A 27,877-nucleotide genomic window follows, 5' to 3' on the forward strand; every position below is an offset into this window, starting at 1 on the left:
TCCAGCGATACTGAGGGAAGGTATTATCGAGGCTAGCAACAGTCCCTGGAGAGCTCAAGTAGTGGTTGTAAAGACCGGGGAGAAGCTTAGGATGGTCATCGATTATAGTCAGACCATCAACAGGTATACGCAGCTCGACGCGTACCCTCTGCCCCGCATATCCGATCTGGTCAACAAGATCGCACAATACAAGGCCTTTTCCACGGTGGATCTCAAATCCGCCTACCAGCAGCTCCCCATCCGCCCTAGCGCCCGCAAATACTCTGCTTTCGAAGCAGATGGGCGGCTCTACCACTTCCTAAGGGTTCCCTTTGGTGTCACAAATGGAGTCTCGATCTTCCAATGAGAGATGGACCGAATGGTTGACCGGTATGGTTTGCGGGCCACGTTTCCGTACCTTGATAATGTCACCATCTGCGGCCACGACCAGCAGGACCACGACACCAACCTCCGAAAATTCCTCCATACCGCAAAAATCCTTAACCTCACATATAACAAGGATAAATGAGTGTTCAGCACCGACCGTCTAGCCATCCTCGGCTACATGGTGCATGATGGAGTTATAGGCCCAGATCCCGAACGCATGCACCCCCTCATGGAGTTTCCCCTCCCACACTGCTCCAAGGGCCTGAAACGCTGCCTGGGATATTTTTCTTACTATGCCCAGTGGGTCCCCAACTATGCGGACAAGGCCCGCCCACAAATCCAATCCACGGTTTTTCCCCTGTCCACAGAGGCCCGCCAGGCCTTCAGCCGCATCAAAGCGGACATCGCAAAGGCCACGACGCGCGCCATCAACGAATCCCTCCCTTTCCAAGTCGAGAGCGACGCGTCCAACGTAGCTCTGGTGGCCACCCTCAACCAAGCGGGCAGACCCGTGGCCGCCTTCTCACGCACCCTCCATGCTTCAGAAATCCGCCATTCCTCAGTGGAAATGGAGGCCCAGGCCATAGTAGAAGCTGTGCGGCACTGGAGGCATTACCTGGCCGGCAGGAGATTCACGCTCCTCACTGACCAACGGTCGGTGGCTTTCATGTTCGATAATGCACAGCGGGGCAAGATAAAGAACGACAAGATCTTACGGTGGAGGATCGAACTCTCCACCTACAACTATGAGATCTTGTATCATCCCGGGAAGCTAAACGAGCCTCCTGATGCCCTATCCCGCAGCACATGTGCCAACGCACAAGTGGACCGACTCCGCACCCTCCACGAGAACCTCTGCCACCCGGGGGTCACTCGATTCTTCCATTTCATTAAAACCCGCAACCTGCCCTACTCCATCGAGGAAGTCAGGACCGCCACCAGGAACTGCCAAATCTGCGCGGAGTGCAAGCCGCACTTCTACAGGCCAGAGAAAGCGCACCTGATAAAGGCGTCCCGTGATTGATGAGTACTCACGGTTCTCATTCACCATCCCCTGCCCCGACGTGACCGCAGCCACTGTCATAAAAGCCCTCCACAGTATCTTTACACCCCACCTACATACATAGCGATAGGGGGTCCTCCTTTATGAGCGACGAACTGCGTCAATTCCTGCTCAGCAAGGGCATCGCCTTGAGCAGGACGACCAGTTATAACCCCCGGGGAAACGGACAGGTACAGAGGGAGAACGGAACGGTCTGGAAGAGCGTCCTACTGGCCCTACGGTCCAGGAATCTCCCAGTCTCCCGCTGGCAAGAGGTCCTCCCGAATGCTCTCCAATCCATCTGGTCACTGCTATGTACCATGACCAACCAAACACCTCACGAACGTCTCTTTGTCTTCCCTAGGAAGTCCTCCTCCGGGACCTCGCTCCCAACCTGGCTGGCAGCTCCGGGACCCATCCTGCTCCGCAAACACGTGCGGAGGTGTGGGAGGTACCTGAGGCTGCTGTTTCATTGGTTAAGCATGCCTGCTGGTTCCGCCCAGTAAGGCGGAGTATAAGAGCCCGTGTCTCCCCAGCAGCTGCCTTCTGTACTTGCGCTGCTGGGGGAATCATCTAATGCAATAAAGCCTTCAATTGTCCCCAATCTCGCTTCTGGAGTTATTGATCGTGCATCATAGAGTTTATGTCAATAGCTGTGTTTGGAGGGGGCGAATTTTGGAGGAACATTCATGTTGGGCTCAGCTAATTCTCTTTGCTAAATCACTGTTGATTTCTGTCAATAAGGGTAGTTGCCATGTAAATAAAGAGGTCCCACTGGCATGCAAAGGTTTACCAGACTGATTCCAGGGATGGCGGGACTGTCATATGAAGAGAGATTGACTAGGTTGGGATTGTTCTCGCTGGAGTTCAGAAGAATGAGGGGGGATCTCATAGAGACTTATAAAATTCTAACAGGACTAAACAGGGTAGATGCAGGGAAGATGTTACCAATGATGGATGTGTCCAGAACCAGGGGTCACAGCCTGAGGATTCAGGGTCAACGATTTCGGACAGAGAAAAGGAGACATTTCTTCACACCAAGAGTGGTGAGCCTGTGGAATTCATTACCACAGGAAGTAGTTGATGCTAAAACTTTGAATATATTCAAGAGACGGCTAGATATAGCACTTGGGGAGAATGGGATCAAAGGCTATGGGGGGAAAGCAGGATTAGGCTATTGAGTTGGATGATCAGCCATGATCGTGATGAATGGCGGAGCAGGCTCGAAGGGCCAAAAGGCCTTCTCCTGCTCCTATCTTCTATGTATCTATGTATCTACGCTTGCCTAATGGCAGTGGACCAGAACTCCATACCAAAGCCAGAGATCAATAAATACTCAACACAATACTGAAAATCAGGGTGAAAAGTGGCTACGTCTGGGGTACCTTTTTAAAGAGATTTTCAGGCTTCCATGTCAGAGTGTATTATTATGTGCCTGCAAGAGAACGTAACAAAAAGGTGCTTGCAGAGCATGGGTAAAATGGGACTGGAGAATGGCACTAACCATGGTATGATACATAGATAATAGACTCAGAGAGAATACTCTGGAAGCAGCTTACATGGAGCAGTACCTTGCATGGCAATATCTGGGATCTGTAAATGGTTAAGATTAACAATAGGCACTTCATGTTTAAACATGCAAGATCTCATCATTGAGACACTCCAATAAAACTCATAACGTGACATGGTGCTCAGCAGCGAGAACATAACACACGGCTGGCAATGGCGGTTACTTCTAAAATGTCAGCAAAGACATCTTAATACAATATAGTGATCAGCGATGATATGAAAGGTGGCATTTTAAACAATGAACATAACAAAATCCCAATTTATTAAAAACTAAGAGCAGCTGATGCCTTACTGGAGAGGCATCCATCTAAGAACAGTGGTTTGCACTGTTGCTTCACAGTGCCAGGGTCCTAGGTTCAATTCCCGGCTTGGGTCACTGTCTGTGTGGAGTCAGCACATTCTCCCCGTGTCTGTGTGGGTTATCTCCGGGTGCTCCAGTTTCCTCCCAGAAGTCCCGAAAGACGTGCTTGTTGGGTGAATTGGACATTCTGAATTCTCCCTCAGTGTACCCAAACAGGCGCCATAGTGTGGTGATGAGGGGCTTTCAACAGTAACTTCATTGCAGTGTTATTTTAAGCCTACTTGTGACACTAATAAAGATTATTAAAGAAGAAAAATTGAAGAAAAAGTTGAACAGGCTTCACTGCAGATCGAGACGTTGAGCAGCCTACCAGAGTGAGTGAAAGTCCATTGTAAGAGTCCTGAGTGACACAAGGTAAACAAACCTGGTCAGGTCACAAAGATGGGCGAGCCAAGCTGCAACAAAAGATGGAAGATCCCAAGTGATCAAAGAACAAAAACCTGATCACATCACAAAGACGGGTGAGCAAAGATTTTTCAAAAGGACTTCCGGTGGCGGCTATGAAGGAGTAGGTTGCATATTTGGTGGCTCCCGCTCGGGAGCCGATTTTCTGTCGGATTTGGTTCGGAAAGTTGATGGTGGATGCAATTGTGAAGAGGAATCCTACATCAGTGCATGGAGAGGCGGACCAGGAGTGCCCGCAAAGGAAGAAATAGGCGAACAGAGAAGGCTTGGGCTGAGGCTGTACAGCGGGAGAAAGCATGGCGGACTACCGGAGTCCTGGCTCGACGACCCAGCGGTCGACGGAGCAGCTGATGCAGTTCATACAGGAGGGCTTTGCCAAGCGGAAACAGGAATGCTTGGACCCGGTTAAGGAATCGATTGCGCAGCTGCAACTTAGACTGGAAGGCTCCTGGAGAAGGTGGAGGACCTAGAGAACAGGTCCCACTGGCAGAATTTGAGATTCGTTGGATCCTAGAGGGATCCGAAGGAACGGATGCAGGGGCATACATAGCAGGCATGTTCGAGAAGCTAATGGGGGATGGGACGTTCTCCCAATCCTCGGAGATGGACAGGGCTCACAGAGGACTCGCGAGGAAGCCGCGGGCTCCCCCCCCCCCAAGGGCAATGGTGGTGAGATTCCACAGGTACCTGGACAAGGAATGTATTCTACAGTGGGCCAGGCAGACACGGAGTATATACCAGGATCTGAGTGTGGATGTGGCCAGGAGAAGAGCAGGGTTCAACCAGATAAAGTCAACCCTTTTCAAGAAGAAGGTTAAGTTCGGACTGCTGTATCCGGCCCGTCTTTGGGTCACTGATGAGGAACAACATTTTTACTTTGAGTCGCCCGAGGAAGCAATGGACTTCACTAGAAGGAAAGGGCTGGTAGCGGACTGAGGTCTTTGAACTTTGCTGCAGCGCTCATGCTAAAAAAAGTTTTTTTGTTTTTGGGAATTATCTGTAATGCCTTCTGTATTGATTTGGGGCCTGCTGCAGAGCTGTGAGGTAAAGTTTGCATTTACACCTATGGAGGATGGAGATGTCAATGTTAGATGTTGAATCTTCTTCTGGGGGGGGGGGGGGGCGAGAAGCCCCCCCAACCAGGCTGATCACATGGAACGTAAGCGGGTTAAATGGGCCGGTTAAGAGGGTACGCGTGTTCGCACATTTGAGGGGACTGAAGGCGGGCATGGCAATGTTATAGGAGACGCACCTTAGAGTAACTGACCAGATTAGATTAAGGAAGGGATGGGTCGGACAGGTTTTCCACTTGGGCTGGAATCTAAGACTAGAGGGGGTCACGATTCTGATTAGCAAGCGATTGTCATTCGAGGCGGGAAGAATAGTTGCGGATGTGGGAGGTCGTTACATTATGGTTAGTGGGAAGCTGGAAGGGTTGCCAGTGGTGCTCGTGAATGTGTACGCGCCAAATTGGGATGATGTGGAGTTCATAAGGAGGATGTTGGGGAAGATCCCGGACTTGGATTTGCATAAATTGGTCATGGTGGGGGAGACTTCCACACAGTCATTAACCCAGGGCTAGACTGGTCTAGCTCAAGGACAGGCAGGGTGGCAGTAATGGCAAAGGAGCTTATTGGGGTTTATGGAGCAGATAGTGGGGTGGACCCATGGAGATCTGGGCGGCCGAGAGTGAAGGAGTTCTCCTTCTACTCACATGTGCATAAAGTGTACTCCCGGCTTGACTTGTTTTTATCCTGAACAGAGCTATACTGATGGGGGTAGTGGACACTGAGTACTCAGCGATCACGATCTCAGATCATGCCCCGCACTGGGTTGACCTACAGGTGAGCAAGGAGAGTAGCCAGCGCCCGCACTGCAGGCTGGATGCTGGACTTTTAGCGGATGAGGAGGTGTGTGGGCGGCTGAGGAAATGTATCCAGAATTACCTGGAAGTTAATGACACAGGGGAAGTCTTGGCTGCAATGGTCTGGGAAGCGCTGAAGACGGTGGTTAGAGGGGAGCTGATCTCAACACGGGCCCACAGGGAAAAGGTAGACAGGGCAGGAATGGGCCGACTGTTAAGGGAAATACTACAGGTCAACAGGAGTTCTGTGGAGATCCCAGAGGCAGGGCTTTTGAGGGAATGACGGCTACAGGCAGAGTTTGGCTTGTTAACCACAGGAAGGGCAGTGGAGCGGCTGAGGAAGGCAATTTATGAATATGAAGAGATGACCAGCAGAATGCTTGCTCAGCAGCTCAGAAAGAGGGAGGCAGCCAGGGAGATTGGGAAAGTTAGGGACAGGGATGGGAATCTGGTTGGAGATTCAGCAGGCGTTTAAGGAGTTTTACAGCGAGCTGTATGAGTCGGAACCCCCAGCTGGTCCGGAGGGGATGAGGCAATTCCTAGGGGGGGCTGGGGTTCCCGAAGTTGGATGAAGGGAAGGTAGAAGGGCTGGGGGGTCCCGATCTGGTTGGAATAAATAGCAGAAGGGCTGAAGGCCATGCAGCCGGGTAAAGCCCCGGGACCGGACGGGTACCCAGTGGAGTTCTATAAAATGTTCTCTGGGGAAACTGGGGTCGCTGCCGCTGAGGACATTTAATGAGGCAAGGGAGAGAGGGGGGCTTCCCCCGATGATGCCACAGGCCACTATCTCATTGATCCTGAAGCGGGATAAGGACCCGGAGCTATGCGGGTCCTACAGACTGACCTCCCTACTAAATGTAGACGCCAAACTGTTGGCCAAACCCTTGTCCTCTAGGATTGAAGACTGTGTTCCGGACGTGATTGGGGAGGACCAGACGGGATTAGTTAAGGGGAGGCAGTTGGCGGCCAATGCAAGAAGGTTGCTGAATGTGATCATGATGCCCCCAGAGGGTAGGGACGTGGAGGTAGTGGTCGCAATGAATGCAGAGAAGGCATTTGATCGGGTGGATTGGACCTATCTGTGGGAGGTGCTGGGGCGGTTTGGGGTTGGACGGAGCTTCATCCACTGGGTCAGGCTGCTGTATCAGGCTCCTGTGGCGAGTGTACGGACGAACAGATTGACATTGGGCTAATTTAGGCTGCACCAGGGGACGAGGCAGGGATGCTCCCTCTCCCCACTGCTGTTTGTGCTGGCCATAGAGCCGCTGGCAATTAAGTTGAGAGTCTCAAGGGGCTGGAAGGGGCTGGTCCGGGGGGGGGGGGGGGGGGGGGGGACAGAGTCCCGCTATCGCAGACAACCTGCTCCTATATGTTTCAGACCCACTAGGAGGGATGGAAGAAATTATGAGGATTCTGGGGGAATTTGGCCGGTTTACGGGTTATAAATTGAACATGGGGGAAAGTGAGATGTTCGCGATCCAGGCAAGGGGGCAGGAGGGGCGATTGGGGGAGCTGCCATTTAGAGTGGTAGGGGGAAGCTTTCGGTATCTCGGTATCCAGGTGGCGCAGGAATGGGAACAGCTGCACAATTTAAATCTGGCCCGACTAGTAGACCAAATGAAGGAAGATTTCCGAAGGTGGGACGCGCTCCCGTTGTCACTGGCTGGGAGGGTACAAACAGTGAAAATGACGGTCCTCCTGAGATTCCTGTTTGTGTTTCAGTGTCTCCCCATCTTTATTCCACGGTCCATCTTTAAACGAGTCAATAAGGTGATCTCTGGCTTTGTAGGGGTAGGTAAGATCCAGCGAGTAAAGAAGGGGATGCTGGAGCGCAGCCGGGGGCAGGGCGGGCTGGTGCTGCTGAACTTTAGTAATTATTATTGGCCAGCGAATATAGCCATGATTAGGAAGTGGGTGGTAGTGGGGGGGGAGGAGGGGGTCGGTGTGGGAATGAGTAGAGACGGCATCATGCAAGGGCAGTAGTTTGGGGGCATTGGCAACGGCGTCTCTGCCGTTACCGCCGGCACGGTACTCCACCAGCCCCGTGGTGGTGGCACCCTGAGAGTCTGGGGGCAATGGAGGAGACATGTGGGAGCAGAGGGAGCATCGGCCTGGTCCCCAATCTGTAATCATCACCGGTTTGCCCCGGGGGAGGCTAGATGGAGGGTTCCAGAGATGGCAGAGAGCAGGGATCGAGAGGATGGGAGATATGTTTACAGAGGGGAGCTTTCCCAGCCTGAGGGAGTTGGAGGAGAAATCTGAATTGACGGGAGGGAATGGGTTTAGGTACCTGCAGGCGCGGGACTTCCTACGCAGGCAGATCTCAACCTTCCCACTCCTACCACCAAGGGGGATATAGGACAGGGTAGTTTCCTGAGGGTGGGTGGGAGAAGGGAGGGTTTTGGACATTTACAAGGAACTCATGGGGTCAGAGGAAATGCAGACTGGGGAGCTGAAACACAAATGGGAAGAGGAGTTAGGGGGAGAGATAGAGGATGGTTTCTGGGTGGACGTGTTGAGCAGAGTCAACACGTCCACAACATGTGCCAGGCTCAGCCTGATACAGTTTAAAGTCGTTCACCGGGCCCACATGACAGTGACCCGGATGAGCAGGTTCTTTGGGGTAGAAGATAGGTGCGCAAAGTGTACGGGAGGACCAGCGAACCATGTCCATATGTTCTGGGCATGCCCGAAGCTTAGGGGATTCTGGCAGGGGTTTGCTGATGTCATGTCTAAGGTGCTATAAACAAGGGTGGCACCGAGTCCAGAGGTGGCGATTTTCGGAAGGTCGGAAAACACGGGAATCCTGGAGGAGAAAGAGGGAGACTTTCTGGCCTTTGCCTCCCTGGTAGTCTGGAGACGGATATTATTAGCTTGGAGAGACTCAAAACCCCTGAAGTCGGAAACCTGGCTATCGGACATGGCTAGCTTCCTCTGTCTGGAGAAGATCAAGTTCGCCTTGAGAGGGTCAATGTTAGGGTTCACCCGGAGGTGGCAGCCGTTCGTCGACTTCTTTGGGGAAAATTAACCGTCAGCAGAAGTGGGGGGGGGGGGGGGGGGGGGGGGGGGTTTAGTTTAGTTTAGAGTAGGGTGTTAGAAAAGGTGGGAGCTGTGAGGGAGGAAGACGGCTTTTGCACTATGTTTATATTTGTATGTACATTGTTCCTTCTGTTGTTGTTATAAAACCATAAATACCTCAATAAAATGTTTATAAAAAGAAAAAAAATGTTTTTTCAAAAATTTCAAGACCTTGAGTGACACAGAGCCAAGGAACCTCCTCAGTTCACATGATGGTGAGCAAATTCCAAAAAAGGACCTGTTCTTACATTATGAAGTAGATGGTGGTCCCTGGAATTCAGCAGATTGCAGAAGCTGGAAGACAGCTACGAGTTAAAACACCTGAAAAGGATTGTAGGCAGAGCAGAGGAAAAACTGCAGAGTAAAGAGAAACCTGCAGAGTACAGTAAGGAAAAAAAAAGAGAAAGCTACGGAGTTTTTTAAAAAAGGGAGCCCTTTCCAGTCGGGTCCCTGGTTTAATGTACAGAGCAGAAACATACTGCGAAGAGTTAACAGCTCGTTAATTAACTTTAAAATCCTGCAGAGCAGAACGGAACACTTTACAAACAGAAGTGTCTGATCGCTGGCGAGCCTGCAAAATTCAGAAGAGCACGTGAAAATCAAAGAGAGAGAAGCTGACAGCTGCGTACAGCCTGAGCAAAATAAAACTTACAAAGGAAACTGGCTATGGACAGAAAATCAGAGGAGACCCCAGTGAGAGGGCAACTCCCAATAAAGTGCTAAGGGCAACTGGGGACACCAGAGAAAGGGCAACACTCCACAAAATACCAAGGGCAACAAGAGACCCCAGAAAGAAGGCAACTCCCAATAAAGGGCCGTGGGCAACAAGAGACCCCAGAGACATGGCAAGAAGGAGGGCAACAAAAGACGACGGAGCTAGGGAGCCAGAGGACCCCAGAAGAAATATTCAAGGAAACAACAAGCTGGTTACCGACCATGCCGGTGCAATGAAATGCATGAGCCAAAGAGTCTAATGCAGAAGAATAAAATGGTTGCGAAGTAGCCAAAAGGCATAAAAATAGAGCTTTTGGAAAATGCTGACACAGTGCGCAAATTGCAATAGCACGTGGCAGTATGGAGTGAGCAGACGGCTTTGCAGAAGGAAAGCTATCGGGGGTAATTCAAAAGAAGTAAAACATGCAAAAAAGTAAATGAAGTTGATTTATAGGAAATTGTTTGCATCAGAGCTGAACTGGAAGATTCGATGTGCAAGATTCAAGCTGAGTATATACCCTTGAAAACACGCAATAAACTGAGGTCTTCAATGATCCAAGCTGTCTGAGACCTGGGTCTTCTGGAGGTGGAGGTCAGCTTCTCCACCCTGTGCCTTGGTGTGGCGGGGAGGCCTATTGGAGTTCTTAGTCCTGTCGAAGGTGAGATTTGCCCTAAGGGGGCTAGTGATGGGTTCCACAAAAGTTGGGGTTTGTTCATTTTGCATTGTGGAGAGTTGGTGACCGTTGACTGTTGAGGGCAGGGGTGGGGGGGTGGGGGTGGGGGGGAGAGGGGGGGGGGAGGGAGGGGGGTTTGGGTGGTTGAGGGGTTTAGGGTGTTGGGGGTGTTTATTTTTGTTGGAAAGTATAAAACATTGAAAATTTTGAATAAAAGCACTTTAAAAAGATGTCCACAATCAAACCCACAATGCAACATGGCGCTCAGGGCTGGCACAGCAGAGTCTGAGACCATGTTTGCAGGTGGGCGGGGGAGAGGTATAAAAAGAGAAAGTTGGGAAGAAAATGTTTTTTTTTAGATGGACAACACCTGCTGGTTCTCAGAGTAACGGAAGAATGTACCTACCCATTCAAGTCACAGTTTTAGGTGAAGAGTACAAACTTAACTCGGTCAAACCTAGCGCCAGTGATCAATAAAGAGCAGCTGTGTAGCACTGCACCTTTCGAAAATGTGGACCCCCCCCCCCTCATTGTTCATGGTACAAGTTCAGTACTTACAGAATCATAGAATTTACAGTGCAGAAGGAGGCCATTCGGCCCATTGATTCTGCACTGACTCTTGGAAAGAGCACCCTACGTAAGCCCACACCTCCACCCTGTCCCCGTAACCCAGTGACCCCCACCTAACCTTTTTTTGAACACGAATAGCAATTTATCCTGGCCAATCCACACCTAACCTGCACATCTTTGGACTGTGGGAGGAAACCGGAGCACCCGGGGGAAATCCACGCAGACACGGGGGGGAACGTGCAGACTCCACACAGACAGTGACCCAAGCCGGGAATCGAACCTGGGATCCTGAATCTGTGAAGTCACAGTGCTAACCACTGTGCTACCGTGCTGCCCAAGTGTCAAAATAGAGAGATCGAAACTGGCAGAGGAGACCTGGAATTTGGGAAGAATCGGGTGAGATGTTGAGCGCAGAGACAGTGAAGTAAGCACTCATTACTTTTAATTGGTTTTTCGAAATTTGAGCCAAGAGGCAATCATTAAAGCAACAGTTTGTTTTGTTCTCGTGGCTCATTTAAAGTGTGATAAAGAATGACAAGATGAGAAAGTTACCAGGATAACAATAGAGGAGGAACGCTATTTAACCCATCTTAATTCATCCATCCAGAAGGATTCTAACATCCTCCCATACTTTCACTACAACTCTAAAAATCAAATGAGTTGGAAACAGTTGGAAACATTTATTTTGTCCAAACCATTTATGATTTAGTTTGTTCAAAGGAGAATGTGCAAAAATTGTCCCTATTTACGCCAAAATACCAGCGTTTGGCCTACCCAGTGACGTGACGCGGTATGCTATGCTAAGATTACAGATTTGCTTTGCAATTGATTTTCTTCACGTATGAAGAATACACTTACTATTCCAGTACAAAAATCTAAAAGAGAAGCAGTGGGATTCTCCGTAAGTGTTGATGCCAACGCAGAATTTGTGGACTTTCACAACAGCAAAGCTGGCGCCGCACCTGGACCGATTCTGCTACTGTTAAGGGGCTAGCACCGGCGCCACATGAAGCACAATTGATTCTAACGAGGTGTGGGATTCGCTGGGTTCACGGTTGACACTCAGGAGGCTGAAAAGCTGTGGCTGCATATGTACACTTCGCTCCCCGCACACCATCCCAGCCAACAAGATGGCAGCAAGGAGACCAGCTTAACCAACGCCGAGCTGGAGAACCTCCTGGACACAGTGGAGGAGAGGTGGATGAACCTGTACCCCGGCCGGGAAGGAGGCCGCCAGCTGCTGCCCTTTGTCGTGCCTGGGCGCAGGTGGCAGAGGCAGCCAGTGCCACCAGCAACACCATCCGGACCGGCCACCAGTGCCGGAAGAAACTGCACAACCTCCTCAGGGAGGCCAGGGTGAGTAGGCAGCACTGTACCCCTGGCACTAACCCACGTCCCACACACCCTTAACCATCCCCCCTAAACTCGGAGAGCGGCCAAACCCCCACCCTGCCCCATATGCCAGTACCCATACCGTCTGCCATGGCCGGGTGCCATAGATCATAGACAGCATCCTATCTGGCTGCATCACAGGTGTAGGTGTAGCAAAGTTGTAGCAATGGATACCCGCATGGGTCCTAGCTACGCTTACCTTTTTATGGGGTATGTGGAACATTCCTTGTTCCAGGCTGACCCGGGTCCCCTCCCACAACTCTTTTACCGATACATTGATGACTATTTGTGCCGCGTCATGCCCTTGTCCAGACCTGGAAAAAGTCATCGGGCGCGATTCTCCCAAAACGGGAGAAATCGTAAAGCTGCCGTAAAACCCGGGCGGGTTTTACGGCAGCGCGCCCCTTCCCGACCGGGGACCGATTCTGGTCCCCGGTCGGGGCTAGCAGCCCGACGCCGTAGGCTCCGGCAAGACGGGCTTAACGAAAATCGTTAAGCCCGCTTGCCGGAGTTAGCGCCGGCTGACGCGTCATATGACGTCAGCCGCGCATGCGCAGTTTGGAAGACTTCAACCCGCGCATGCGCGGGTGACGTCATCGCGTTTTTACGCGAAACCCGCGCATGCGCGGGCCGGGTTGCCCCTCAGCCGCCCCGCGAATGGATACTGCGGGGCGGCGGAAGGACAAGTAGTGCGCGGGCCCACCGATCGCGGGCCCATGGCACCCTTGGCACGGCCGTGGTACGGCCGTGCCAATCGGTGCCATGGTTATTAATAGCGAGTTAGTCACGCCGTTTTTACGAACGGCAAGACCAGGTGTGTTTGCCGTTCGTAAAAACGGCGGAAAGGGCTGGGACTTCGGCCCATCTAACAGCTGAGAATCGCTGCCGGCTGTAAAAAAACGGCGGCAGCGATTCGGGTCGGGACTTCGGCGGGGGGGTGGGAGAATAGCGGGAGGGCGGCAAAAATGTCGGGAAGGCCCTCCCGCTATTCTCCCACCCGTCGTGGGGGGCGGAGAATTTCGCCCATCAACTTTGCTTCCAGTTTCCACCCCTCCATCACTTTCACCTGGTCCATTCAGACACTTCCCTTCCCTTGCTTGATCTTTCTGTCTCCATTTCCGGCAATAGGCTATCTACTAATATCCACTACAGGCCCACTGACTCCCACAGCTATCTGGACTACAGCTCTTCACACCCTACACCCTGTAAAGACTCCATACTTTTCTCTCAACTCCTTCGCCTCCGTCGCATTTGTTCCGATGATGCCACTTTCCAGAATGGTGCTTCAAAAATGTGTTCCTTCCGTGATTTCCCACCTACAGTTGTTGACAGGGTCCTCAACAGTGTGCAGTATATCTTCCGTGCCACTACCCTCGCCCCCTCCACTCCCTCCCAGAACAAGGATAGAGTCCCCCTCGTTCTCACATTTCATCCCACCGACTTCCGTATGCAAAGCATAATCCTCCGCTATTTTCGTCAACTCCAGCATGATGCCACCATCAAACACATCTTCCCTTCACTCCCTCTGTCAGCATTCCGCAGAGACCATTCCCTCCGACACAATCTAGTCCACTCCTCCACCACATCCAGTACCTCTCCCGTCACCCATGGCACCTTCCCATGCAATCGCAGAAGGTGTAACACCTGCCCCTTGACCTCTTCCATGCTTAACATCCCAGGCCCAAAACGCTCATTCCAGGTTAAGCAGCGTTTCACTTGCATCTATTCCAATTTGGTCTACTGCATTCGCTGCTCCCAATGTGGTCTCCTCGATATCGGAGAGACCAAACACAAACTGGGTGATCACTTTGCTGAGCATCTTCGCTCTGTGTGCATTCAGGACCCTGACCTTCCCGTTGCTTGCCGTTTTAACAAAAGACCCTGCTCCCATGCCCACATGGCTGTCCTTGGCCTGCTGCAATGTTCCAATGAAGCTCAACTCAAACTGGAGGAACAACATCTCATCTTCCGGTGAGGCACACTACAGCCTTCCGGTCTCAACACTGAATTCAACAACTTCAGATGATCAGCTCTACCCCACCTCAACCCATTTGTTTTCATTTCATTTTAACTGTCGTTTACCATTTCTTTCTTTCTTGATATATATTTAATTACACCCCCCAATATTATCCACCTTTCCTGCACCTTTCTCCTCTTTGCTTCCCCCTTCCCCTCCCCCCACATCTACAGTTCATCCTCTGATGTTAGTTTCTCTGCTGTTTGCCTTTCACATCTTTGTTCTCTCTGGGGACTGCCATTAACATTCTTTCCCCTTGGTTTCTGTGGCCATTAGCACCCTGTTTCCCTGGGTATCTGTGGCTATGACTCATCTTTCATTTTCACTCCACAGTATAAATATTTCCAACTTTCTCTGTCTGTTAGCTTTGACAAAGAGTCATCGGACTCGCAACGTTAGCTCTTTTCTCTCCCTACAGATGCTGCCAGACCTGGTGACACTCACCTCGGTTGGGCATGTTAGTGAAGAGGCTCCTGGGAGCACCACACAGATGACCCGGTAGTCCCGAGGGGGTGGACAGTCGGAGGGCAGCCCGATTACAGGAACTAGCTGCCATCCAGATGGGTTTCAAGCTTCTGGAACAAACAGTTCCATCCATTGTGGAGATGCAGTCGCAGAGTCAGGGACTACATGAGGGTGTCGGCAAGCATCCAGCACCTGTAGACGCAGTTGGAGGAGTCCAACCGCGCCCCACCTAAACCCACACCTCCACCCTATCCCCGGAACCCAGTAACCCCACCTAACCTTTTTGGACACTAAGGGCAATTTATCATGGCCAATCCACCTAACCTGCACATCTTTGGACTGTGGGAGTGGGCAGCAGCGGAGCGTGCAGCAGCAGAGCATTTAGTAGCTCCGCTACTGCACGCTCCACTACTGCACGCTCCGCTGCTGCACGCTCCGCTACTGCACGCTCCACTACTGCATGCTCCGCTGCTGCACGCTCTGCTACTGCACGCTCCACTACTGCACGCTTCGCTGCTGCACACTCCGCTACTGCACGCTCCGCTACTGCACGCTCCGCTGCTGCACACTCCTCTACTGCACGCTCCACTACTGCACGCTTCGCTGCTGCACGCTCCGCTACTGCACGCTCCACTACTGCACGCTTCGCTGCTGCACACTCCGATGCTGCACACTCCGCTACTGCACGCTCCGCTGCTGCACACTCCTCTACTGCACGCTTCGCTGCTGCACGCTTCGCTGCTGCACACTCCTCTACTGCACGCTTCGCTGCTGCACGCTTCACTGCTGCACGCTCCGCTACTGCACGCTCCACTACTGCACACTCCGCTGCTGCACGCTCCGCTGCTGCACACTCCGCTGCTGCACGCTCCGCTGCTGCACACTCCGCTACTGCACACTCCGCTGCTGCACGCTTCACTGCTGCACGCTCCGCTACTGCACGCTCCACTACTGCACACTCCGCTGCTGCACACTCCGCTACTGCACGCTCCGCTGCTGTACGCTTCGCTGCTGCACTCTCCGCTACTGCACACTCCGCTACTGCACGCTCCGCTGCTGCACACTCCGCTACTGCACGCTTCGCTGCTGCACACTCCGATGCTGCACGCTCCGCTGCTGCACACTCCGATGCTGCACGCTCCGCTGCTGCACACTCCGCTACTGCACGCTTCGCTGCTGCACGCTCCGCTGCTGCTCTCACTGCTACTGCATGCTCCGCTGCTGCACGTTCCGCTGCGGCACGCTCTGCTGCGGCACGCTCCGCTGCTGCACGCTCCGCTGCTGCACGCTCCGCTGCTACACGATCTGCTGAGGCACGCTCTGCTGCTGCACGCTCCGCTGCTGCACGCTCCGCTGCTGCACGCTCCGCTGCTGCTCTCACTGCTGCTGCACGTTCCGCTGCTGCTCTCACTGCTACTGCATGCTCCGCTGCTGCACTCTCCGCTGCTGCACGCTCTGCTGCTGCACACTCCGCTGCTGCACGCTCCACTGCTGCGCGCTCCACTGCTGCACTCTCCGCTTCTGCACGCTCCGCTGCTGCACGCTCCGCTGCTGCACACTCTGCTGCTGCACTCTCCGCTACTGCACACTCTGCTGCTGCACGCTCCGCTGCTGCACACTCTGCTGCTGCACTCTCCGCTGCTGCACGCTCCGCTGCTGCACACTCTGCTGCTGCGCGCTCCACTGCTGCACTCTCCGCTGCTGCACGCTCTGCTGCTGCACACTCCGCTGCTGCACGCTCCGCCTCTGCACTCTCCGCTGCTGCACGCTCCGCTGCTGCTCTCACTGCTACTGGGCTATGCTCCCTGCACATGCTCTCACTGCTACTGCATGCTCCGCCTCTGCACGCTCCGCTGCTGCACGCTACGCTGCTGCACACTCTGCTGCTGCACTCTCCGCTGCTGCACGCTCCGCTGCTGCACACTCTGCTGCTGCATGCTCCGCTGCTGCACGCTCCGCTGCTACACGATCTGCTGAGGCACGCTCTGCTGCAGCATGCTCCGCTGCTGCATGCTCGGCTGCTGCACCCTCCGCTGCTGCTCTCACTGCTAATGCACGCTCTGCTGCTGCACGCTCCGCTGCTGCTCTCACTGCTACTGCATGCTCCGCTGCTGCACGCTCCGCTGCTGCACGCTCCACTGCTGCGCGCTCCACTGCTGCACTCTCCGCTTCTGCACGCTCCGCTGCTGCACGCTCCGCTGCTGCACACTCTGCTGCTGCACTCTCCGCTGCTGCACGCTCCGCTGCTGCACACTCTGCTGCTGCGCGCTCCACTGCTGCACTCTCCGCTTCTGCACGCTCCGCTGCTGCACGCTCCGCTGCTGCACACTCTGCTGCTGCACTCTCCGCTGCTGCACGCTCCGCTACTGCACGCTCCACTGCTGCACGGTCCGCTGCTGCACGCTCCGCTGCTGCACACTCTGCTGCTGCACTCTCCGCTGCTGCACGCTCCGCTGCTGCTCTCACTGCTACTGCATGCTCCGCTGCTGCACGCTCCGCTGCTGCACGCTCTGCTGCTGCACTCTCCGCTGCTGCACGCTCCACTGCTGCGCGCTCCACTGCTGCACTCTCCGCTTCTGCACGCTCCGCTGCTACACTCTCCGCTGCTGCACGCTCCACTGCTGCTCTCACTGCTACTGCATGCTCCGCTGCTGCACGCTCCGCTGCTGCACGCTCCGCTGCTGCACACTCTGCTGCTGCACTCTCTGCTGCTGCACGCTCTGCTGCTGCACGCTCTGCTGCTGCACTCTCCGCTGCTGCACGCTCCGCTGCTGCACACTCTGCTGCTGCACTCTCCGCTGCTGCACACTCCACTGCTGCACACTCTGCTGCTGCATGCTCCGCTGCTGCATGCTCCGTAGCTGAACTCTCCACTGCTACATGCTCCGTAGCTGAACTCTCCGCTGCTGCATGCTCTGCTGCTTCACGCTCCCCTGCTGCACGCTCCGCTGCTGCATGCTCCGCTGCTGCATGCTCCGTAGCTGAACTCTCCGCTGCTGCACGCTCCGCTGCTGCACACTCTGCTGCTGCACTCTCTGCTGCTGCACGCTCTGCTGCTGCACTCTCCGCTGCTGCACGCTCCGCTGTTGCACACTCTGCTGCTGCACTCTCCGCTGCTGCACACTCCGCTGCTGCACACTCTGCTGCTGCATGCTCCGCTGCTGCATGCTCCGTAGCTGAACTCTCCACTGCTACATGCTCCGTAGCTGAACTCTCCGCTGCTGCATGCTCTGCTGCTTCATGCTCCCCTGCTGCACGCTCCGCTGCTGCATGCTCCGCTGCTGCATGCTCCGTAGCTGAACTCTCCGCTGCTGCATGCTCCGTAGCTGAACTCTCCGCTGTGGCACGCTCTGCTGCTGCACGCTCCCCTGCTGCATGCTCCACTGCTGCATGCTCTGTAGCTGCACTCTCCGCTGCTGCATGCTCCATAGCTGAACTCTCCACTGCTGCATGCTCCATAGCTGAACTCTCCACTGCTGCATGCTCCGTAGCTGAACTCTCCACTGCTGCATGCTCCGTAGCTGAACTCTCCGCTGCTGCATGCTCTGCTGCTTCACGCTCCCCTGCTGCATGCTCCACTGCTGCATGCTCTGTAGCTGCACTCTCCGCTGCTGCATGCTCCATAGCTGAACGCTCCACTGCTGCATGCTCCGTAGCTGAACTCTCCACTGCTGCATGCTCTGCAGCTGCACTCTCCGCTGCCGCATGCTCTGCTGTTGAGGTGACGGAGAATGGTAATTTTAAGCGGAGCCAGCCGCAATTTTGGCGGTGGAACCTATTCTCCGCCCAATCGCGATTTCAGCATCGGCGAATGGAGAATCCTGCCCCAGATCTTCCTAAAAGCTGGATTTTGATCTTGGCTCAGCTGCTGGAAGGAGGAAATTCCTCATTGCGGAAAGGGGAAATCCAAAGTCAAACTTGTCCTCCTTAACACGAAGAATAGTGCTGAGCTCATGGAAACTCAAGGAGGAAGGAGAGAAATCTTTTTGTTTTAAGTCAGCAGAATTGTGCAGTGTCAGACTCTTCACAAGCTGAAGTCCAGTTATGACCGACAACTCCTGTAGCTGAATTTATAATCTGGACTGGGATGTCTTGCAGAGGTGTACTTCCCTGTGCAACTCAAGAACACCTCTCAATAAAATTACTGAGGAAGCTTGAAAGTAGCGAATGAAATTGGCATAGCCCTGGCCAAACCAGCCTCCTTGTTAAGGATAATATTGCTAAAGATTTAGAATGGAAAACTGAAGGGAACTAGAAATAAGGAAAATAAACAACATCCAAGAGTTTTTAAAAAGTAACCATAAATACACAACGGTTTAAATAATTTAACCATGTGTCTGATCAGCCATTGAGCAGCTGATAGCCAATTGAAACTCCTGTTGAGATGTTAAAAGTAAAGGTTGGTGCAATCTTAAGGTTACATCCCTCGGTGTCACTGGAATATGCTTTATATATTTGCTTACAGATTTTTGAACATTGCACTCAGGAATTCGAGTGTGAAAATCTTAGATAATAATCCTAATAATCTTTATTATTGTCACAAGTAGGTTTACATTGACACTGCAATGAAGTTACTGTGAAAAGCCCCTCGTCGCCACATTCCAGCTCCTGTTCAGGTGCACAAAGGGAGAATTCAGGATGTCCAATTCACCAAACAGCACGTCTTTTGGGACTTGTGAGAGGAAACCGGAGCACCCGGAGGAAACCCACAGAGGGCACAATATCGCCCCATTTAATGTGAGCTGTTATAACTCCCACAAGACCCAAGGGTGCTACCCAATCATCTCCCCTGCTAATGGGCAGACGCCCAACAGCAGGGCTCCTTAAATCTCCGAGAGGCATCTTCCGATGTTCCCGGCTGGAACTCGAGGTGCTCTTTGCCTGCTGCGATTCCTCACTTTGAGTAGGAAATAAACGTCATAAAATACCAAGATACTTATAGATGAAGAAGGCAAAATTACATGGGGATGGGACTCTGAGGCACCAGAGAAGATTGACCCAGAAGCTCAGAGGACCTGCTCCAATGCCAGGTGCAGTGGGAGTTGGTCTTCCACAGTCAGTCTGGCTCAGAATTTACCATGTCCCAAATCCCGTGGATGGGATCTTTACATAAAGGTTTGGGTGCCCATGTCCTTTACAGCACTCCCTGGATTTGCCATAATTGCAACTAACTAGCTTGTTCCCTCCCAGAAGTGGGAATCCCCTCTTTTATAGGAAGCTCATCTCATTTCCTTTTGCAGAACTGGAATGAATCCTTATTCCTCTTATGTCTCAGCATTGTGTTCTGGAGACCAATAACTCTCTTATTTCCTAGCGATGAACCAAAGTATTTTGTTTTCAGATTACACATACATACCCTCTGGTATTACTGTCTCTATTCGAATAACCTTTCTAACTTGTTTTTGTTAATTTTTTCCCCCCCAATTAACATAGCCAATCCTCCTGCACAGCACATCTTTGGGTTGTGGGGGTGAGACCCACATAGACACGGGGAGAATGTGCAAACTACACACGGTCAGTGACCCGGGGCCGGGATCGAACCCGGGTCCTCGGCGCCGTGAGGCAGCAGTGCTAACCACTGTGCCACCCTCAATTTGGAGCATTCTTAAGATATTAAAATGCCCCATGACACTTCACAGAAACTGAGGCACTCTCAATTACGACGCGAGAGCGAGGTCAGTAATCAAATACTTTAATATACAGAGAACAGGACTGCATTCGAGAGAAGTGTGCTCGCAACATGGGGTCTTATCTTATATCCTGTTTCCTGGGGGCGTAGCCAGAGGCGGAATCCCCCAGGGTTCCAAGCCTCTTAAAGGGGCAAGGTATTAAAGGTAAATACCGATCATCACAGAAACATTATATAAATCAACAATTGACACAAGCCATGTACGGCGATATTAGTACAGGTGACTTAATGCCTGGTTGAACACCTCCGTTTTGTTTCCTTCAAGACTTTCAAATAAATGAAGCAACCTCACGTAGATTATCCCAATTATTAAAGAGCTCCAAGAAAGGGTATCATCAGTTTTGTCTTTGTCCAGAGCCTTGATAGCCTTCACCGTATGCTGAGGTGAAACAGAACGCAAAGCTCTAAATGTGGGTGTGCCAGAGTCTCGTATAACGTAAATATAATTATCTGAATTTTGTATAATGGTACAATGGTGTTTGCCATCAACTCACACAGCTTATGCAATACAAACAGGTGATCAATTGTTACTCCCACTGCTGCGGCCCTTATTATATTTTTCCTTTCCTGAGAACGGGATCTTTTACGCATATCAAATTGCTATTTTAGATTAAGTTCGTAACAGACGCTGTCATATTCTCCAACTGATTACTAAATAAAACATGAGCAATGGACACCACCTTTGTGCGTGTGACCTCGCTACTCAAATTCCACAGAATATGCTGGAACATTTGTTGATGAAACGTTGAGAAGAAAGAAAGCAGAGTGTGCATGTGCGATTCACTTTTGTGAGTGCTTTACTTCCTTGGTTACTACATGCTGGTGGACCTTTGTTAAGAAATATGCACATATTAAGTATTTTATTGTGCAAGGTGTTTTCAACTAAAGTTTGCGCATGTGGTTGAATTAAACAAGGTTGCCATAGTCACTACTGTGGCTCGCCAGCAATTTCTATTGGACAACTTTGTCCAGATTTAATCGCGGAGTTTCCTGGACCAGTGTATTTTGTCCAAAGAGACCAATAATCAGTGCCGGGGATTAATCTTGAACCAACTCCATGCTCCAGCTATACCCCAAATGTCTCTTGTTGAAGACTATCTCCCTCCTTTATTGCAGTTCTGTTGTCTTTTCTAATAATAAAATTCCTTTGTAACTCAACCTATCTTTTCAGAATGCACATAGAATCATCAAAATATAGAATTTACAGTGCAGAAGGAGGCCATTTGGCCCATCGAGTCTGCACCGGCCCTTGGAAAGGGCACCCTACTTAAAGCCACAGCTCCACCCTATCCTCGCAACCCAGTAACCCCACCTAACCTTTTTGGACACTTTTGGGGAAATTTAGCATTGCCAATCCACCTAACCAGCACATCTTTGGACAGTGGGAGGAAACCGGCACTTTGGGTTGTGGGGGTGAGGCCCATGCAAACATGGGGAGAATGTACAAACTCCACATGGACAGTGACCCGGGGCTGGGATCGAACCTGGGTCATCACCGCTGTGAGGCGGCAGTGCTATCCACTGCTCCACCGTGCCACATGAATCCAATGATTGTTGTCTTGTCTTTCAATAACTGTTAGAAGTCCAGAGACCACCAACATATGGATTGTGTTTAAGTGTGTTGAGTAATTTCCCTTTAAGAAAACAGATTCCCTCACTATTAGATCATTCGTGTTAATGTGGTTGTTTCACTTCCCCCTTCATCCATATGTCTATCGATATTTTGAGGCACTTTGATTCTGACCTGGACCAAAGTCAGTCAGTGAATTGGTCTGTGAGCCAGGCCCAAGGCATACCCCTGGTTGATGGTCATTGTGGAGAAAATCCTTCCTTTACACCAATGGCACTTGCCAGTTCCAACAGCTTTGACTGGACTTACAAATCTACTCTGGGATGTAAGTGGAGAAAAAAAAATGATATAAATGACAGAAACATAACTACAGTTTTGTGCATATCTGAAGGAGAAATACACAAACAGATCAAATACTGGAATCCTTTTTTAAAATCACTTTAGCGTGCCTAACTCATTCTTTCCAATTAAGGGGCAATTTAGCATGGCGGATCCACCATTCCTGCACATCCTTGTGTTGCGGGGGTGAAAACAAGGGTAGAATGTGCAAACTCCACACAGACAGTGATCCAGAGCCGGGATCGAACCATGCTAACCACTGCGCTGTCGTGTTGCCCCAAATACTGGAAGCTTAAGTATACACTGCAAATCAGAGTGCAAATTAGGGTAATGATAACTGTTGAGGAGGTTTCAGGAAGGGACGAACAAAGTTGCTTGCATTTTAAGAATGTTCTATATAATAGTTGGTAAATAGTATCACAGTTATTTAATAGGACCAATTTTAACCCTGTTTGACTGAGGCAAAACGTTACTTGTTGTCAGTTAGGGATCCTTTGGTGCCAGTTAGCTGCTTCCTAGTCTGATTAGTTCCACTCTTCCCTACCACCAAGTTACCACTCTCAGCCATTTTAGATAGGGAGCTGACTGGCTGAATGCAGATCACAGAATCTTTACAGTGCAGAAGGAAGCCATTTGGCCCTTCGAGGTCTGCACTGACTTGCTGAAAGAATATTCCACCTAGCGCACTCTACTGCCTTATCCACTTAACCTTACACATTATTTATTTTCAGACAGCAATCCAATTCCCTTTTGAATACATCAATCAAACCTGCCTCCTCCATCCTTTCAGGAAGTGTGTTTCAGATTCCCAACTGCCCTCGAGATGAATAAATGTTTCCTCATATCACTTGTCCACCTATTGTCCATTATTTGGAATCTGTGTTCTTTAGTTCTTGATGTACTCCTGAGAGGAACAGTTTCTCACTATTTACCCTGTCCAGACCTCTCAGGATATTGAATACCTCTATCAAGTCTCCCCTCAGCCTCCCTTTCCCCGAGGAAAACAGACCCAACCCCTCCAATCTATCCTCATAGCTACAGTTCTTTTCTTTTTTAATGAACAATTTTATTGAGGTAGTTTTTGGCTTTGTAAACAGTTACAGACATCAACAGAAAGAAAGCAAAAAAGGCAGAAATGTGCAAATATCCATGTACTTTCAATACTTCAATCGTAACATACTGCACAAGCCCGCTCCTCTCCCACCGGTACTACCCGCCATTTTATCCCTCCTACTCTACTCTACTCTACCCCCCATAGCTACAGTTCTTTATCAAAGGAATCATTCTTGTGAATCTTCTCTGTATTTCATCCAAAGCCTTCACATACTTCCTCAAGTATGGTACCCAGAACTGGACACAGTACTCCAGATGGGGCTCTTACTAGTGTCTTATACAAGTACAGCATGAACTCCTTGGGTGGGATTCTCCGATCCCCCGCCGGGTCGGAGAATCCCCGGTGGGCGGCGCGATTCCCGCCCCGCCGCCCCGACGGCAGCTGCCGTATTCTCTGGGGCCATTTTTCAGGTGGGGCGGGTTTCCCGCCACGCCAGTCAGGGCCCGTTGGCAGCGCCCCTCCCCCCGGCGATTCCCCGGGCCCCGATGGGCCGAGCGGCCGTCCATTTTAGACCAGTCCCGCCGGCGTGAATTACTCAACTCACGTACTGGCGTGACCTGGCAGGTAAGTCAGTGGGGGCGGTCCTCGAGAGGGGGGGGGGGGGGGGGGGGGGGGATCCGACCCGGGGTGGGGGGGGGATCCCCACGGTGGCCTGGCCCGCGATCGGGTCCCACCAATCTGCGGGCGGGCTTGTTCCGTGAGGGCACACCTTTCTTCCGCGCCGGCCCCTGTCGGGCTTCGCCATGGCAGACGTGGAGAAGAGAAACCCCGCACATGTGCCAAAATACACCGGCCAGTCTGCGCATGCACGGAACCACACCGGCCATTCCACGCCTGCGCGAGATCATGCCGGCCCTTCAGCGCATGCGCAAACCCGTGCCGTATCTTCGCCGCTGGCTGGAGCGGCGCCATCCCCTCGGGCAGCAACATAGAGAATTCCGCACTTTCAGGGGCTGTTGACGCCGGAGTGGTTGCCGCCAGTTTTCCCACCGGTGTGGGGACTTAGTCTCCAGAAGGGAGAATCCCGGCCCTTATTCATGCCCTCAATGCCTCTATTACTAAAACCTGGAACACCATTTGGTTTCTCAACATGCCCTGCAACGTTTAATGACTTATGGACATATACACAGAAACCCCCTGATCGTGCACCTCCTTGAGAGTTTCTCCCTTTATTTTGTACTATCTCTCCGCATTTTTCTTGCCAAAATGAATCACCTCAGACTTTTCTGCATTGAACTTCATCTACCACTTGTCTCCTCAATCTACAACATGTCTATATTCCTTTGAAGATCAAGATTATCCTAATCACAGTTGACAATCTTTGTATCATTCTGCGAGGAAAACAGAGATGGTTTTAAGGGATTTATATTTGTATTGGTAAACATTAAAAATAAGGTACAGTTTTAAGTGGGTTAAAATTAATGTGTCTGTGCCTGGAAGGGTAAAACCTATTGTTAGATTCATGCTGGACAAATATGTTACCATGCATGAGGTTGGTCAAGTTTCAACTGTGTTTCTATCGTGCTTAGAGAGGGCATGAGAGGCCTTGTGCCTTGTGACTGTTTTCGCTATGTAACTTTGTCCATTATTTGGAATCTGTGTCCTTTAGTTCTTGATGTACTCTTGAGAGGAACAGTTTCTCACTATTGAGGCGTGTCGAGGGGCCTCACGGTAGCATGGTGGTTAGCATCAATGCTTCACAGCTCCAGGGTCCCAGGTTCGATTCCCGGCTGGGTCACTGTCTGTGTGGAGTCTGCACGTCCTCCCTGTGTGTGCGTGGGTTTCCTCCGGGTGCTCCGGTTTCCTCCCACAGTCCAAAGATGTGCGGGTTAGGTGGATTGGCTATGCTAAATTGCCCGTAGTGTAAGGTTAATGGGGGGATTGTTGGGTTACGGGTATACGGGTTACGTGGTTAAGTAGGGTGATCATTGCTCGGCACAACATCGAGGGCCGAAGGGCCTGTTCTGTGCTGTTCTATGTTCTATGAGGCCTTGTGCCTTGCGACTGTTTTTGCTATGTAACTGTTGAATTGTTAATAAACCAAAATATTAGAGAGGGCATGAAGAATAAATAGAACTAACTAGAGGCCCTTGTAAGGATAAAGAAAGCTTTTAACTTTTAGTTTTAGCTGGGTATATTGTAGTTGGAGACAGGACATGGGAAGGTGAACAGCTCTCAACTCTGCCAAGAGAAGCTGGATAGGACAATTGAATTGCAAAGATGCAAGCTTCCTGAGGAACAAGTTACAGTCCAGATAATTAGGAAATTGGGACAGAAATAATGTCTAAAATGACTGGAGTTAAGTGAACAGAGACCCATGTATTGTTCAGAAGAAATCAAGGAAGATTAAACAACAGGTTCTGAGTTAAGGAGATAATTGCAGTAACAAGACTTAAAGTGGGGCAGCTGACTTCAAAGATAAATCAAATGCCTGATGCCATTTAATTACAGTCTGGAAATTGAGAGTTAAAGCAATTTTGAGCAGTTTGCACAAGAGTCAAGGCAAGGAAACCCTAAAGGGGTTAATGTAAATCCTGGACTGGATCCGCTGTTACAAAGTGGAGTAGAATCTCTGTTTGAAAGAGTAATTTGGAAAACACAGACTGGATTTCAGAATTCAAACCACTAATGGAAAGTATTATTTAAAGGGTGTTTTTGGGAGTGGAGTTTGCCATCCAGGGTGTTCCAGATTTATTTGTCCTACTTCCCTCAGGGAATATACTTTGATATAGTCGTAGAATCATAGAATCCCTACAGTGCAGAAGGAGGCCATTCAGCTCATCGAGTCTGCACCAGCCCTTTAAATGGCCACACTACCTAAACCCAATCTCCTGTCCTATTCCTGCAACCCCACCCTAAGGAGCAATTTATCATGGTCAATCCACCTAACTTGCACATCTTTGAACTGTGGGAGGAAACCGGAGCACCTGGAGGAAACTCATGCAGACACGAGGAGAACGTGCAGACTCCACACAGACAGCTGCCCAGGGCCGGGATCGAACCCAGTCCTGGGTGCTGTGAGGCAGCAGTGCTGACCACTGTGCCACCCTGCCCATATTAGTTGAATTAATAGCACCAGAAATGTCACCTGACCTGATGAAGTTATGAATTTAACAGAGGCAGCTGAGTAATTAAGCTTACTTACAGACTCCAGGTTCCTGGCAGGTAAGTGTTCCGTCCTCAGGCACCAGGTGACTATTGTATCGTTGATTGGGAACCACCTCAACCATTTCACCAGCCTTTTGTCGTTCTCCCACCTTTGTCTTCATGTACACACCAAACCCAATGTCCGCACACTCAGTCAGAAACTGCCACCTGGAATTAAAGATCAGAACTCAGAAACTGTGCAACACTTCACATTTAAAATGATTCCCGTGTTCAAATCCGTTCATGGCCTCACAACTTCCCCTAACTCTGTAACCTTCAGCCTACAATCCTCCAAGAACTGCCCCAGCATTGGCCAATGAGCCATCTCAACCCGAAGTTTTAAGAATTCCCTTTCTAAATCTCTCCAATTTTGTATCACCCCCTCCTCCTTAAAGATTATCCTCTTTGTTTCAGCTTTCGGTTAACTCCCTATCATCTCCTTCTTTGGCTTAGTGTCTATTTCTGTGTGACTACAGTCCTAGGGTCAGTGCCTAGGGTCAGTTCTGCACTAAAGGTGCTACTAAATACAACAAAAATCTATATCTATTCCCTCCCACTTAGCATTTAAAAAAAATTAATTTAGGGTACCCAATTCATTTTTTCCAATGATGGGGCAATTTAGCACGGCCAATCCACCTACCCTGCACATCTTTGGGTTGTGGTAGCAAAACCCACGCAAACACGAGGAGAATGTGCAAACTCCAGACGGACAGTGACCCAGAGCCGGGATGGAACCTGGGACGTCGGCGCCGTGAGGCAGCAATGCTAACCACTGCGCCACTGTCCCAAGGTGCTTCACAGGAGCACTATTAAACTAATGTTGATGCCTAGCCACATAAGGAGGCCAAGCTCAGTCAAAGAGATAGTGTCTTAGAGGAGGAAAGTGAGAAAGAGGGACAGGGAGGTGTAAGGAAGGAATTCCAGAGCTTTGGGCCTTAGCAACTGATGCCATGGCTACTAATGGTGAAGTTTTTTTATAATTGCGACTGCACAACAGGCCAGAATTAGACAAGGTGGAGTAGTGGTATTGTCACCGGACTAGCAGTAATCCAGTAGACCCAGGATAATGCCCTGGGACCTGGGTTCAAATCCCACCATGGCAGCTGGTGAAATTTAAATTCAATAGAAATCTGGAATTAGAAATCTCATGATGACCATGAATCCATTGCCGATTGTAGTAATCCACCCCCCCCCCCCCCCCCCCCCCCCCCCCCCCCCCCCCCACCCCCCCCCCCGGTTCACTTTAGGGGTCTGGCCTATATGTGACTCCAGACCCACAGCAATGTGGTTGACTCTGAAATTCCCTTTGAAATATACTCAGTTCAAGGGAAATCAGGGATGTGCAAAAAAAGCTGGCCCAGCCAGCGATGGTCACACCCCGAATGAATAAATGAAAGAAGTGTAGATATCTCAGAGGGTTGTGGAGCTGTAGGAAGCTGCAGAGGTAGGGAGGGTTTAGGCCATAGAGGGATGTGAAAACAAGATTGAGAATCGTAAAGTC

The 27,877-nt window shown here is 51.0% G+C and overlaps 1 protein-coding gene across 1 annotated transcript in view; it reads right to left on the bottom strand.

Annotated features, from left to right (window-relative positions):
* Positions 1-27,877, bottom strand: part of LOC119957181 (SEC14-like protein 2) — a 122,701-nt gene that overhangs the window by 3,045 nt on the left and 91,779 nt on the right. The window contains exon 11 of the mRNA XM_038785021.1: positions 26,375-26,544. Within this exon, the coding sequence (XP_038640949.1) occupies positions 26,375-26,544 (170 nt within the window). The remainder of the gene's footprint in view (positions 1-26,374; positions 26,545-27,877) is intronic.

The sequence above is a fragment of the Scyliorhinus canicula genome, chromosome 1 (genome assembly GCF_902713615.1).
Source record: "Scyliorhinus canicula chromosome 1, sScyCan1.1, whole genome shotgun sequence".
NCBI lineage: Eukaryota > Metazoa > Chordata > Chondrichthyes > Carcharhiniformes > Scyliorhinidae > Scyliorhinus > Scyliorhinus canicula.